Genomic DNA, 14,121 nt, shown 5'->3' on the forward strand with positions numbered 1-14,121 from the left:
GGGCACTGATGGCCCTGGCTCGGTCAGTGAGTGATGCTGCACACGGCAGCCTGGATCTCCAGCTCGGCAGAGCTGTGGGGAATGAGAGAGGGAAAAATTCCTCCCACCTTCCCAGGCTGATGGAGCCATAAATCAGCTGTGATAGATGAGCCAGGCTTAATTCTCTCTTCATGCGCGTCTGACACAGCCCTTTCCCTGCCGGGCTGGGATGCGAGCAGGGGCGGCCGTGACTCACAGGAGCCCCAGGCAGGGGAGAGGGGCTTTGTGAGATGGAAATTGGGGCTCCGGGGCTCCGGGCTGCAGCCAGGGCTTTGCCGGGCGGTTCCAGCCCCATCCCAGAGCAGCACCACCAGGACTACACAGAGCTGCCCGTGACTGGCTGCCAGGCTGTCCCAGGGAGATGCCAACCCTCAGCCTCTCTTCCCAGCTTTGGCATCACCTTCCTCCATGAATATCTCCCCGGGAAGCTGCTCTAGAGCTCTTCTCTTCTCTTCTCTTCTCTTCTCTTCTCTTCTCTTCTCTTCTCTTCTCTTCTCTTCTCTTCTCTTCTCTTCTCTTCTCTTCTCTTCTCTTCTCTTCTCTTCTCTTCTCTTCTCTTCTCTTCTCTTCCCTTCCCTTCCCTTCCCTTCCCTTCCCTTCCCTTCCCTTCCCTTCCCTTCCCTTCCCTTCCCTTCCCTTCCCTTCCCTTCCCTTCCCTTCCCTTCCCTTCCCTTCCCTTCCCTTCCCTTCCCTTCCCTTCCCTTCCCTTCCCTTCCCTTCCCTTCCCTTCCCTTCCCTTCCCTTCCCTTCCCTTCCCTTCCCTTCCCTTCCCTTCCCTTCCCTTCCCTTCCCTTCCCTTCCCTTCCCTTCCCTTCCCTTCCCTTCCCTTCCCTTCCCTTCCCTTTTCATAAAAACACATTTTTTGGGGGTTGCTGGCAGCCACCGAGCAGTTGGGGCGGGTAACAGGAGGGGATGATGGCAGGGACTGCCCCGGGACACCCAGCCCTGCCCTAGGGGTGGCTGCAAAACTCCGAGGAGGTCCAGAAGGGCCCGGCCACGTGTGGTCCAGGTTCAAAAGAATTGGCAATATGTGTCTGTGCATCCATCTGTCCGTCAGTGCATCCACCCATCTGCCTGGGGTTAAATACAGCCCGTCCCCCCCAGCCTGGCTGCCATCACACACTGATGCCAGCGCTTCAATTCCCTTTACTTATTTATCATTGCAATTGTCTCTTAATGGCTTTGGCAGCCCCTCCAAGCCTCCTGGTGAGGGTGGGAGGTGCTGATGTATAAATAAAAGCCATAAATAAATAAATCTGGTTGAAGAGGAGGGTATTCATCCAGGCTGGCACAGGTGATGGCACTCATTCCCTCGGGGCAGCTCTTCCAGCCGAGTGCCCCAGAGCCCCCTGAGTGACAGGCTGGTCCCCAGGAAGCTTCAGGGTGGTTTTGGGAACCTTCCCTCCAATTGTGGCTCTCTGGCTCAAGGAAGCCAGCATACACAGCTGCAGTCAAACATGAGCTGAGGTTGGGGCTGTGACAGCAAAGGGGAGCAGAAAAGGGAAAAAAATAAGTATCAAAAATCCCCAACCCACGTTTTAATTAATTAGTGATGTCCCTGGTGACTCAGCAGAGGCCAAATGGAGCTGCTTCATGTTTTATGGAAGGGCTTTGCTGCAGGAGACTGAGGACAGCGAGGGACAGGGCAAATGGGGTGCAGGGGGTGCTCCCAGGGGAGGTGGCCCCAGGGTTGGGTGGCAGCACCTGGTGTAGGGCCAGGGCTATTCTGGGTGCCACATGTGAATGCCCAGGTCCCTGGCCACCACGGTGGCATTTGCATAATCATCTTTACCTGTCAGTTGGGATGGAAAAGCAGAGTTTTTCTCCCATTTCTGGTGCCAGGCACTGGGCACTGGTGGGAAAGGAAGTGTCTGGGGCATGACCAGTCCAGTGCAGGTGAGATTTGTGACCTTCAAGGACCACAGAAGGACTAAGCTGCTCCTGCAGAATTTCCCTGCTCATGGTACACCAGGGAAGCAGCAGTCTGGAAGCACCCTCTGGCTAGGCTTTCCAAAGAGAGGCTGGGTAATTTAGTGTTTAACAGACGTTGAGAAATATTATTTCTTTTTGGTGAAATTGTCTAATCAATCACTTTTTAATTCAGCCTGCTCTGATACCCAGGGTACCCTGGGAAGCTGTGGGCTGCTATGCAGAGAAATAAGGCTGGATCACTACTGGGTACCCACCTCTGGGGCTCAGCCCCACAGAGGAGGGCAGGCACTGTCCTCCCAAACCCACCCCCCACCTCTGCCATCTCCATTTTTCTGACATCTCTATTTTTACTGCCCCATTGCTCAGCATCATAAGACCTATCCTGATGAGGAGAGGGGGAACAAAGCAGGTCAGCAACGGGTTCCAGTGGCAAGGAGAGATACTGGTAGTGCTGGGGGGAGACGGTGACTCAGGTTAGGGCAGAGGAAAGTGGTTAAATCACAAACCAGGACACATATGGGGCCACAAGGCGCTGGGGACAGCTGCCATGCCTGTGCCCGAGGACGCCTGAGGGAGCAGCAGGTGCAGCCACCTCCTGGTTCCTTCCTCCTGCCAAGGCAAAGCCATGGCACAAAACCTTCAGCAGCTGAGACCCTGCAGCAGGTGCCCTTCCCTGACCCACTGACAGCTCCTGGGCTGCCCAAATCCATGTGGGGAAAGGCTGCTGAGCACTTTCCCCAAAACAGCTGAATCCCCTCAGGGACACGTGGCTCCTTAATGCTGGTGAAGCTTTGCCTAAAGCTTCTTCTCAGGTTCAAAGTTTTTCTTTCCATGACCATTGCTCTTCAAGTGCTGCAATAGACTGAATTCCTCCCTGATGCCAGTTTGGCCTGAGATTTACAGCCCAAGCCCCAAAATCCACTGCTGCTTCTGAGGTCCTTCGAGAGAATCACAGTAGAAAGTGTTTATTTCCATCATAAAGATCTGCTTTAATATTTTAACATAAATCAAACTGCGCTTTATGGTGATAATAAATTTGCTGGCAGAAAACTGCCTTTGCAGCCTGAGGCAGCGGAGCAATTCAATTTGTTTGGCTTTAAGTGTAAGGAGCCGTAATTGAGAAGGGGGAAGTACAGATGTTCTAATTGAGTTTGCAGCTAGCACCCAGAGTTGCAGGAGGCTAATAGAGAAGAGGTGAGGGTCTCCATTACCCTCTCCACTTGCCGTTTCTCCTTGGCCTGCAGCCCCATCCGTCACAGCCATCCCCTCCAGGAATAGCTGCTCCGTGCCTAAGCATGAGGAAGAACGGGATGGAAAAAGAAGTCAGACTAAACCAGATGTATAATGTGCATTTTATTTGTTTGAATCCCATTTTTAAAAAACGAATTACAGGACAAAGCATCATGTGTGAATCTGCAATAATGAATTGTTAGTGCTGATAATGGCTGAATAAAAATAGACTTATTCACGATGAGTGAGAGGAGAGAGCTCATGCCCTGCACCATGGGGTCACTCAGTGTCCCCTCAGCCAGTGCTGGCTGCACTGAACCATTCCCTTCCTGCTTTCTCCAGTAATTTTTAAGGCATTGCTATGTCATGTTTTATATGAAAAATGTTCTCTGCTGTAAGCTTCTTTCTGTTAATCACCCCAATTCCTCGGATATATTTGTTTTGCTGCTGTGCAAGGACAGCAGGTGTCTGGGAATTCATGGATATTTATTTGAGAAGCACTCATGCTCTTTGGGGAGCACAGTCCTTCTCAGTAAGGTACCATGGCAAAGGTTGGAGCTGGAACACAAGTGCTCAGCATCCCATTTCATCCAATACCTGGATCCAAGCAGCTCTTGGAGGTGCAGCCCCTCAGAAGTCACTGTCACACATGGTTGAGGGGGAGAGGGGGATACACAGGCCAGGGAAGAGAAGGCACATCTTGAAATGTAGGAGATGGCAGGAAAGAGGGTGCCAGGCTCCCTCCCTCCTGAGAAGGGAAGGGAGGGTGAAAGGAGATGAAATAGCAGAGAACAGCCCTGTTTCCTGGCTGCAATGAAATGTGAAGGCAAGAGACTGAAATGTTCATGTGGAGGGCAGGAGCTGAGCCAAGGGCCTTGCAACACATGGGCAGCTCAGGGCAGACAGCCCTCAGCCCCTCCATGAACCCACATCTGCACACTCATGCACAGGAACAGCCTCTCCAGCTTCCACAGGCTCATTTCATCAGCATTCCATTCTCCCTCCAGCTCTGCCCAGCTCCCAGCTGCCATGCAGGTGGCTCCCAGCTCGGCTGCCCCATGAATCTGCCCTCGAAATTACTGCTTCCTAAACAAGACACCAGCACCAGATACCTCAAAAATACCTTCTTAATTTGGTACTGAAGATACCACATAATTCCAGAAGCACTTGGGGATATTTAAACTCACTAGAAAGGGCTGCAAATGCCTGTTTAGGATCAAGCTGGAGAGAAGATGAACAGTCCCTGCAGATTCTCTCCAGGCAGCTCGGCAAGGACACAGTGGCGGTGCTCAGGTTTGAGAGGTGCAGGGTTTTGCTTCAAAAGCTATGAAGTGGTTTTATACAGCTCCAGGTACTTGCATATTCCCCCAGGAGGAGCACTTCAGGTCATATGGAAACCAGAAAGTCCTACTTGAAAACAGAGCTTGATTAAAAAGAGCTGCAGTTCAAAGCTTGCTTTAGCGAGCGATGACATTTAATACTGCAGCAAGTGCAGAGGGCAGGAGGATCTGATGTGCACCTGGCTTTGAACCTGCTTTGATAACAGGGGGTTTTAAATAGTTCAGGTGAAAACTTTTAAAGTTCTTCCTTCCGTCAGGAAAGCCCGTGTGATCTGTGCCCCAGGGCTTCCGAACACAGGGCGCGGTGCCAAAGTGTGGTGCTACAGTGACCACTGTCATCCTAAAAGCAGGGACTCTCCTAGAGCTGCCTAAGGTAGGAGCAGCCCAGTTCTGAAAGAAGCAGAGCAGGAGCAGCCCCAAGCCCACCTTAACCCTGTGCAGAAAGACAAGACAGGGAATTCAAGCCCAGTTCCAGCAGGGTTTCAGGTTTTGCTCCCTTGTTCCAGGAGCTCTGCTGCTGCAGGCAGGGCTGAGCCAGGGCACAGCCGCTTCCTCCTGGCACCAGCTCATTCCCCTGAGTTAACACCCACCTTGTTTCAAGGCTAATTACCCAACGCGGGAGCCGGGAACGCATCAGTGTGCACAGCCAAAGCCTCTGGCGTGTCAGGACTGGGTAATTAGCACCTCCCCAGCCCACACCGCTCCGATACCGCCGCTGGAGTTCGGGGCCTGGCTGCTTGTACCGGCCCGGGCAAAGCTGAGAGAGGGAGAAGGGCTCTGCCAGTGAAAAGCTGCGAGTCCTGTGCTGGTGCTGAGGGAAGCAAGGCTGATTTCTTTGCAGGGAAGAGCTGTATCCCTGCATGCAGAGGGGCATTGCTCTGCCCAACTGAGCTGTCACAGCACAGGAGAACAGGATGGAAGTGTGAATGTAAACTCCCAGGCTGGAGAAATCCAGCCCTCAGCAAAAGATCCCCGATCCCAGGCAATGTGCGCACAAACATGATAATGCTCCTAGAAAAAGAAAATGTAACAGCACAAAATTATTTCCTTCTGAATTAGGTCTATTTCCACCCTTATGTTTTCCTTCAGCTGGCACAGGAGGTTGGTCTGAAGGAGTCTCAGCAAAAAGAGGAGACTCAGTTATCCCAAACTCCTGCTGGATTCTGCACAGCACACTCCTGCCTGTGGGAGAAGGGACATTTAGTGATGCAGCCACGGCTGTTTCTCTCCTGTGTGCTGAGACCTGCAGCACACAGAGAACCACAGAGGGACAGACAGAGAACGTGCTGCTCTGACAGAGCCAAAGGCAGGAGTGGCTGGACACTGGTTAACGGTGCAGGCTGCCAAGGGCTCAGCCCCAGGGCTTTGTCTGAGAACAGAACTGTAACAAGGCTGAGTCCACTCCACTCACACCCAAAGGGGAGTGAAGAAAGTCTGTGTCACCAAGCCAACAGCCTGGAAACTTCCCTTCATACTGCATCTCTCCCTCACCACACAGTTCCAGAGGGGAAGGTGAAATGCTGGAGTCTGTGGAGCTCTAGAGCAAGTGTGCTGCTAACCTTCATCAGAGCTTTGACTCACTCAGGACGATGTTTGCAGTCACAAAAACGAAGCAAGAGAAACCCCAAATGAGCACGAACACAATCCAGAAGCTGTGCCGGAAAGGGGAGAGGTGCTTGTTCACCGTCCCGCTGCCGAAGACCAGCTGAGTGTCCTTCCGACTGCAGTACGCCAGGAAAGCTGGGATGAGGTACTGGATCCCATTCCCGGCATAGGCTCCCGTGATCCCCACCAAGGACTCCAGATCGTGGGTGCAGAACGCCACCAGCACTGGGGGAATCAGCGTGATGGCAGGAAAGACAATCCTATCCACCAGCCACGGGTAGGTGCCCCCTTCTCTGTGGAAAAGGGTCTTCCAGTTGTTGCGCAGGGTCACTGCAATGATGGGGAAGTTGGTGCTGATGGTGAAGACCGGGAAGAGGCCCAGGAAGTAGCGAATGAAGGCCACGCTGACGATGTCGCAGTCGGTGAAGTTGAGCGTGTACATGTCCATGAGGGTGTCGTTGCGGAAGCAGTAAATGGCAGTGAAGGACAGGAGGCTGTAGAAGGCCAGGATCAGGATGTAATCCAGCAGCACGAGCTTGTTGACGTGCTTCTTCTTGGAGATGGGGGTGATGAGGGATGGCAGGGAGTGCTGGCACATGAAGGAATAGACGCACACCCCAAAGAGATTGCGGATGCCCGACAGCTGGGCCATGGATGGGTGACCTTCAGCTTGGCCTCTGCTGATGCGGATGAGGGCCAGAATAATCATGAGGATAAAAGCTGGAGAGAGAGAGAAGGTCTCAGGTCAAGCCCAGGCTCCTCATCACCTCCTCCCATTGCACTGTCAGTCTTGGCACCGACTTTCTCCTGCTATGCAAGAGCATCTCCTTATCTCTTTGATGCACCACCTTATCTGAGGGTGCTACATTAAAGGCAAGGTGCACAGGACTTAATCCTGATTTGCTGTCAATGCCAGTCAGCAGATAAGGGAATGGGCTCAGGCATCTCCCTCCCGTCTCCTTCCCACAGGGACTCACCCTCCCACCCCCAACAGCACAGGGCTGTGCCGAGCCCTTCAGAAGCAGAAGGGCTGATGAACCCTAAGCCCGCAAGGGTTTTGGCCCATGGATGCTTCTGCCACACACACACTGGTTAAAAACTGTCATTTCAAAAAGGCTTAAAGATGTCTGAGCTCTGACTTGGCTCCAGTCATCCTCAGCAACAATCCTACACATTTCCAACTGGACTAATGCTTTCCAGACCTCCCCTACGTGCACAGAAGCAGCAGCTACTAGCAAGCTTTCCTGTCCCTGGGATCTGTCAAGCGTGATAGAGCAAGAACTAGCCAGCCATTTCCTGGGCAGGAGGAACAGGCTGTCTACAGCTAATCCCAGGGTGGAAAAGCCAGTCTGGAGAGGGACTAAAGCAGCACTGAAAGACTGCTATTAAAATTCATCATTTCTAGACACAAAGTCTGCTTGTCTACCCTTCACTTATGTCAGGAAAAAGCCTAACAACATTTTATAAAGCTTATTACAAATAACAACGTGCCAGGGACAAAATGAATTGAGGAGATTGGGCTAATGCCCTTATTACTCTGAGGGTGGAAATACGAGCCAGAGCATTTACTGTGAGACTCTCATTCCTACCATGGCATATAAAAGCAGCAGAAAACTAATTCTGGTGTCACAAAAATTACATCAACCTAGGAAAGATGATCGTCAGCTGCTGGAGTTAACACGTAAAGGGGAGAAAAGGACTTGCCTGGCAGGGCAGCAAGCAATGAGCTTTAGTCTGGTGCTGCAATGAGCCACTGTGGCTTGCACAGAGCTGTCCTTGCGCCAGTCTGAGGCACAGGAACAGAGCCATGAATTGTCAGGTAATGAAAAAAATCAACAAAATGCTGAAACAACTACTACAGACAACTTTGAATGTCATAAATCCAGAGGAATTAAACAGAGCAGTGCATGGTTCAAGTCCATAGGAGTTTGGCACCAATGTTAGCTGGGCAGACTCACCACTGACAAGATCACAGGCTTGCTCTGTGCCCAGTCCTGCTCCCCACAGCAGGCAGCTGGAGATGGGAAACCCTGCCAGGGATGGGACTAGGGAAAATAGCTACAGACCAAGTTAGTGAATGCTGCCTCTCTTGTGCCCAGAAAGATCAGATTATTCTCACTGAACATTGCCTCCCATAGATCTCCAGCACTCTCCAAAACCCTCTCTCAGAAATTCACGTTCTCCTGCAGCAAACACCAGCTCCAGGCTGAACCCTTCCCAATCCACGTGCTGCATTTCCCCCTGTGCTGCCTCAGGAAACCTCTCGCTTCCAACTGTTTCCCAGTGATAGGGCACGTCTGTCAGCCCTCCCCAAACACCACACTGACAGCAGCAGATCCATTCCTTCACAACACACAAGGCCAGGTTGTTTTGGGAGTGCCAGGCTCTATTTCCTCCCCCAAGGGCACTCACAGAGAGCTATGGAAGGCAACAGCTCATTGCTCTGGGGGTGTGCAATTCCCCTTGCCTTCACTCAAGCCCAGCAAGTGAGGGGCACTGAGAACAGGGGTAAAATGTTGTGCTTCCCCCACTGCTCCCCGGAGGGGAGATGCTTGCCAGCCATATCTGCTCAGCAAGAGATCCAGCTGTGTTCCAGGTGATGTGACATGGCTGCACTCCCTGGGTTTGCACAGGCTACAAGGAAGAGGAAAAGATGCCCTGAGTAATAAGACAAAGCAAGTTGGGCTGCTCTGGAAATGTGCTGAGACTGTTCCTTTCCTTCTTGCCTGGGAGAGGAACAGATCTCATTCAGTCATTGGGTCAGGCTCTGCAGCCCCATCCTGAGCTGCTCCTGTATCTGGGCTAAGACATGACTCAGAAGTCTCACACCTCTTCCCCTGCACATTAGACAGTGGATCTCCTCATGCTCTGCCAACACAATAATGAGTAAACTATTTCCATCCCCAAAACCCACTCTCACCATTGGCTCAAAGTCCCACTTTCTGCACCAGTGCCAACAGGACCAGGTCAAGGGAACCTCCAGGCAGGCACCCATCCTTGAAGCATCTCCCACAGACTTTCCTCTGCCCTGACATGTGCTTATCTGGCAGGGAACACTGAAGGAGCAGAATTCTTGTGGATTCCCTAAAAGATGGATGGTCTTTGGCTTAAGCAACTAGAATTTAATACATTTGTTTTTCATTAAATATGTATTTCAGAAATTTATTATAATTACAAGGAGTGAGGATCCAATACTAAGATCCAAAGTAGTTTTGCTTCCAACAAGGCAAGCTCTGCCTGAGCACTGGTGCTCTGCAGATGCAAGACCCTTGAGAGGAAAGGTGCTGAGTAAACCGGAAACTTCCCCTGCACGATTCCAGCCTCAGAAAGGACAACAAAAGCCCTGCCCCATGGTTGTTTTCTCTCAGTCCCTGAGGCAGAAGAGTTTCTCACTCCTGGAACTGGAGAGCTAAAACACTTGCACGGCAAATTTATCTCTCTGTCCCTGAGAGGAAGCGAGCCAAAAAATGAAACTCTGAAACCTAGATATGGTTTGGATGATAAGTCAAAATGAAAAGAAGATGACAGGCTGATGGACAGGCAGCTTTGAGCAGAAAAGAGGCAGCACAAGATCCTCAGGCACACACAAAAGTCCCACTCCCATCCCCTCCCTGGGACAGCAGGCTGAAGGCAGAGTCACATTACACTATTTCATGTCACCTGCTGTTGTCACATCAGCTGTCCAACAGCATTCCTTCACCACAAGAATCCTGGTGAAGACATGGATTCACAAAAAAACCCTTGATGCATTCCTCTCCACACAGAACAGAGGATACAAGCAACGTGTTCCAGGTATTAAACACCTTCAGACCACGATCAACAGCACCCAGAGCCACAAAGTAAGGTTGACAGTGATGGCACCTTGGATTATTAGATGGTTACATGAAAATTTTGCCTTAAGCCTTGTTTTATATAAATGCTTAAAAAGCAATGAAGAGTTTTGCTTGTCCTGATTTTTCTGCAGTGTTAAACCCACTCCAAGCCCCCACACCACAGGCTTGGCAGTCAGCAAGGCACAGAGGCCACTTCTTGTCTCCTCTAGATGTTCAAGCATCATTTTTAGTGAAGGTTCTAAGTGAGCCTGAGGAAAAAAATAAAGACAGGCTATGCCATAAAGGAAAATTGTGATCGACCTCATCCCAGCCATCCAACTGCCTCTCCTGCAGACTCTCTTTGCTCCCCTCACTGTTTGAGGAACAAATGTTCTCAGGTAAAGCAGACCTTGAGGTCAGCTACTGCTCCTCTCCTGCTTGACTCAGGAGATGTTGATTCAGAGACAGAGCAGTTCTGCTGTGGTCCTTGCAGGTGAAGTAAGGATGAATATGGATGAGCAGACATCCAAAGCAGTACAGTTTGGGAAATATGTGAGTCTGGAGATATTAAGAAATACATTTTTGTGCATTTTGATAGAAACATAGCAGAGCTGCAGAGAAGCAGAGAAGATAATTTAGCCATTCTGAGTTTAAGGATCGTTTTACAGAGTGGGAGAAAACATCTCTGTAAATGAAAAATGGTGTTTGTACATGAGTTTCATCTCTCTGCACAAAGGCTACTGCAGAAAAGAAAATAAGTCCAAGCCTCAAACACATTTTTCCCCCTGTCACGGTAGGTTTCTGCAAGAACTGATGCTCAGAATGAGCTTCTGCCTTAACCCCCCTTTCATCCCTGCAAGACACAGTACTTGTGAGATGTTCCCATCTTCTCCAGCCCTGTTGCTACTCCCATTCCTCCTTCTACAAGGAAAGCCTGAAGAGAACATCAGCACACCTGCCTGCCAGCCCTTCCAGGGGCCAGAGAGGCAGTGGTGTGCAGCCACCCCACGCCTGGCTGCTCCCCTAGCCCCAGCCATTTGTCTGAGCTGGTGCCATGACACGTTTGTAGCAGGGCCATCCGTCACCACTGCTGACCGTGTGACAGAGCTTTCCTGTCCAGGCAGAGAATCAATATGCCAGGAAATAATGAAAATGGATCACCCTATCCTAACACACACCGCTTGCTTCCCTTTTCATACATTAGGCAGAATGATGGATTCCAGGAAGAAGACGCTTTCAGGAGCTTCCTAAATCCAGTCTTTTTGGAAAGGGCAAGATTTCTCCCCACCTCAATCCTGTATCAAGTCAAAACACAGCAGGCTACTCTTAAACAGAGGAACAGATCTCATTTAGTTTAACATTAGGCAGTTTTTTCATAAAAGGGCACAAAACCAGGAGCATCTGCTCTGTACAAACTGAATGGGCAAGGAACACGTCAAGACAGTCCTACCTTCTGCATCCCCACCTGACACTTGTGCTGTCTACTTCCCTGCTGATGTCTTCCTAGGATGCTGGTGCCCCTTCTCAGAGCCATCTGGCTTCCAGCAGTGAAGTGGGCAAGCTGAAGAGCCCACTACAACTCTGGAACCACCAGGCATTCTGGATCCTGTGGCATTTGAAGTATTAAAACACAGCTGGAGTCTAACATGCTGGCAGAACAAAGTATCTGAAATTAAGACATTGATTTTTAAATTTAAAGCTCATTTAGCCAGTTTCTCTTGCAGAAGCTATATCCTGCCACTTGTTCATGACCTCCAGTTTTCCACAAACTCCAGAGCAGCAACTGATTAACTTCTCCAACTTTCAGAGGGGGTTTCTATATGAACTGGCAGTAAAGAGGTAACATGAAAACCAGGTTTGCCCCATTAGATGTGGGAGCTGGAGTAGTTAAGGATCGGATTTGACAATGACAGAGCCTAAAACACCATCTCTAGGAAGATGAAGGATTTATGAGTACAGAGACTGTGGGGAAGCAAGATGGATATGTTCACAGAAGACAGCAATTCTCCAGAGAGAAACGCCAGAAGGAAAAGAGGAGGGCAATTACTTCCCAGAAAAAAGGTATGAGCAAAAGTTGTGGAACATCACTGTGGCTCCTTCCTCTTAATGGAGAGCAGGGACTTGTCTGGACAGTGTCACCCTCCCTGCCCCAAAGCCTGAGGGAGGGTCCACATGGCCGGGGACTGTTGATTATACACAGAAGTGTGACATAGCTTACCAAGAAGGCAAGAAAAAGCCTCTCAGGCACCTCCACTCCTCCAGGCCTGGCTTGCTTCTGCTGCAGCAAACTCAGACACTGCTGCCTTGGAACAAGTGAAGCCCCTTTTCTTCACAAAGGGAAATTCCATTTAAAAAGTACTACCAGGACTTTTTGGCAACCAAAAGCAGTTCAGTGGAACTTCTCTGCTCTAAGGGCATAATTTCCCTGCTTTTCTTCATCAGGCTTGCAGTACCATAACCAAGATTTACAAGTAGCTTCCCCAACTGTAGTAACAATGTCTACCATGAAACCAGCGCATCTCTGACCCATCTCAGCCCACATGAGCTGGTCCCACAGACATCTGCACACCAGCAACAGTTCACAGGAGAAAAATGGCCTTGCACTCAGACTTTTATCACAGATGCTTTTTTGCAACATAAGGGAAGGAAAGAGCAGCCAGCACAGCTTGTTTGCTTCTGGGGGAAAAATTACCTGCATGGTTTATGGTCCTCTCTCCGCCGGTCACCTTTGGCAGAAGAACCATAAAAACTCTGCAACCAGGACTCTGCTCTCAGCTCTGCTGCTGGCTTGGCCTATTAGCTCTCACAGTCACTTCTCTGTCCATGTCATAATTTACTCTTCTGAGAGAAGAGAATAACACACACTTTGGTGTCACTATGAGCCCGAACTATGGTGTGCATGTTATGGAAAGCACTGACTGCAGAGCACCCATGTCCCATAACATCCAGGTGCTCTGCAGACTTAGCCACATCTTACCCATTCTGCCTTAGGCCCTACACAGCAACTTTTTTATCATCTTGTTCCACCAATGTTCGCTCTGAACAGAAAGCAGCTTTTCATGCCAAGCCCCACTCTGAAAACCTTCGTGGGCACAGTCATCAGACCCTTTTGCAGGGTTGAATATGCCCTCACATGCCCAGCTCCCCTTCTTCAGCTCTCAGGCCCATCAGTGTCTGTTGCTGCCTGAATAAAGTGCTCTTTTCAGGAGCATCAGCTCCTCAGGCAGGATCTCAGTGGTCCCGTCCAGAACAGCAAATCACTCTCCATCTGTGTCTGAAGCTCACAAGGCTCTTTCTCTCACACAGGCACTGCTTCACCCCGCTGCCTCCCACAAACAGCACTGAAATGAGCTCCTCAGCCAACAATTCCAAAAGCAGGCGTGACAGAAGCACAGCATTTTAACTAACTCTTCATAAATATATTCACTTCTCTTAGTGAATTATTTACCCTGGGCTCCAGCAGCAGCTTCATCTGCTCCAAAAGGGATATAAGAACATGAAGTAATTTTGTTGAAGCAGCATGTCAGAATGAACATGCAACAGTGTCCTGATTTACAGTCCAATTCCCTCATCCTCCTGTATGCCCTGCAGTGTGAAAGGAGAGGGGCAGGGATCACAATGATCCCTCCTTAAGCTATTTGCAGAATGCTCAATTGCTGATGTAAAAAGAGGCCACCCACCTTGAGGACTGTGGGCACTGGCAGATTAATTTCTCAGCAGGAGACTGGAAATGCAGGACTTCAGATAACTGTCACCCCCTCCTAAATCAGCCTCCTCTGTAATTCTCAGTTTCAGTACTTGAAGGATGTAGCTGACTCCCTTCTGGGAGGGTCTGACTCCAGGTTTCTGCAGCAAGTTAACTCCAGCACAGATAGTTCTGCTGCTAAGGATGGCAGTGACAGTTACCTGAGACTGCTTGCAAGGTGAGATGATCTGAGACCAGTTCTCTGCAGAGCAAAGCAACCTGTAAACAGCAGAACTCTGGCAGAAAGAGCAGAACTAGCAGAGAAAGCACCAGGTACAGAAAGTCAGCCCCACTAGCACGCTCTGGACAGCCCTTTCATAGTTTCTGCCCCAGAAGCCTTCTACCATGTATCCAGGAAGGGGATGGGATGGTGAAAAGAAGGGTTTAATACAGACTTCACAGAAAGTCTTGTTTGCTT

General features: G+C 50.2%; 1 protein-coding gene across 3 annotated transcripts in view; it reads right to left on the reverse strand.

The window, feature by feature from the left end:
• Positions 1-3,309: 3,309 nt before the first annotated feature.
• The window catches only part of TMEM104 (transmembrane protein 104), a 42,236-nt gene continuing 31,424 nt past the window's right edge, over positions 3,310-14,121 (reverse strand). For all 3 annotated transcript variants that reach the window (XM_030287736.4, XM_030287738.4, XM_041719874.2), the window contains exon 10: positions 3,310-6,866. In XM_030287736.4, the coding sequence (XP_030143596.1) occupies positions 6,106-6,866 (761 nt within the window). In that variant the 3' untranslated portion in view covers positions 3,310-6,105. The remainder of the gene's footprint in view (positions 6,867-14,121) is intronic.

Source organism: Taeniopygia guttata, chromosome 18 (assembly GCF_048771995.1).
Source record: "Taeniopygia guttata chromosome 18, bTaeGut7.mat, whole genome shotgun sequence".
In the NCBI taxonomy this organism is placed as follows: domain Eukaryota; kingdom Metazoa; phylum Chordata; class Aves; order Passeriformes; family Estrildidae; genus Taeniopygia; species Taeniopygia guttata.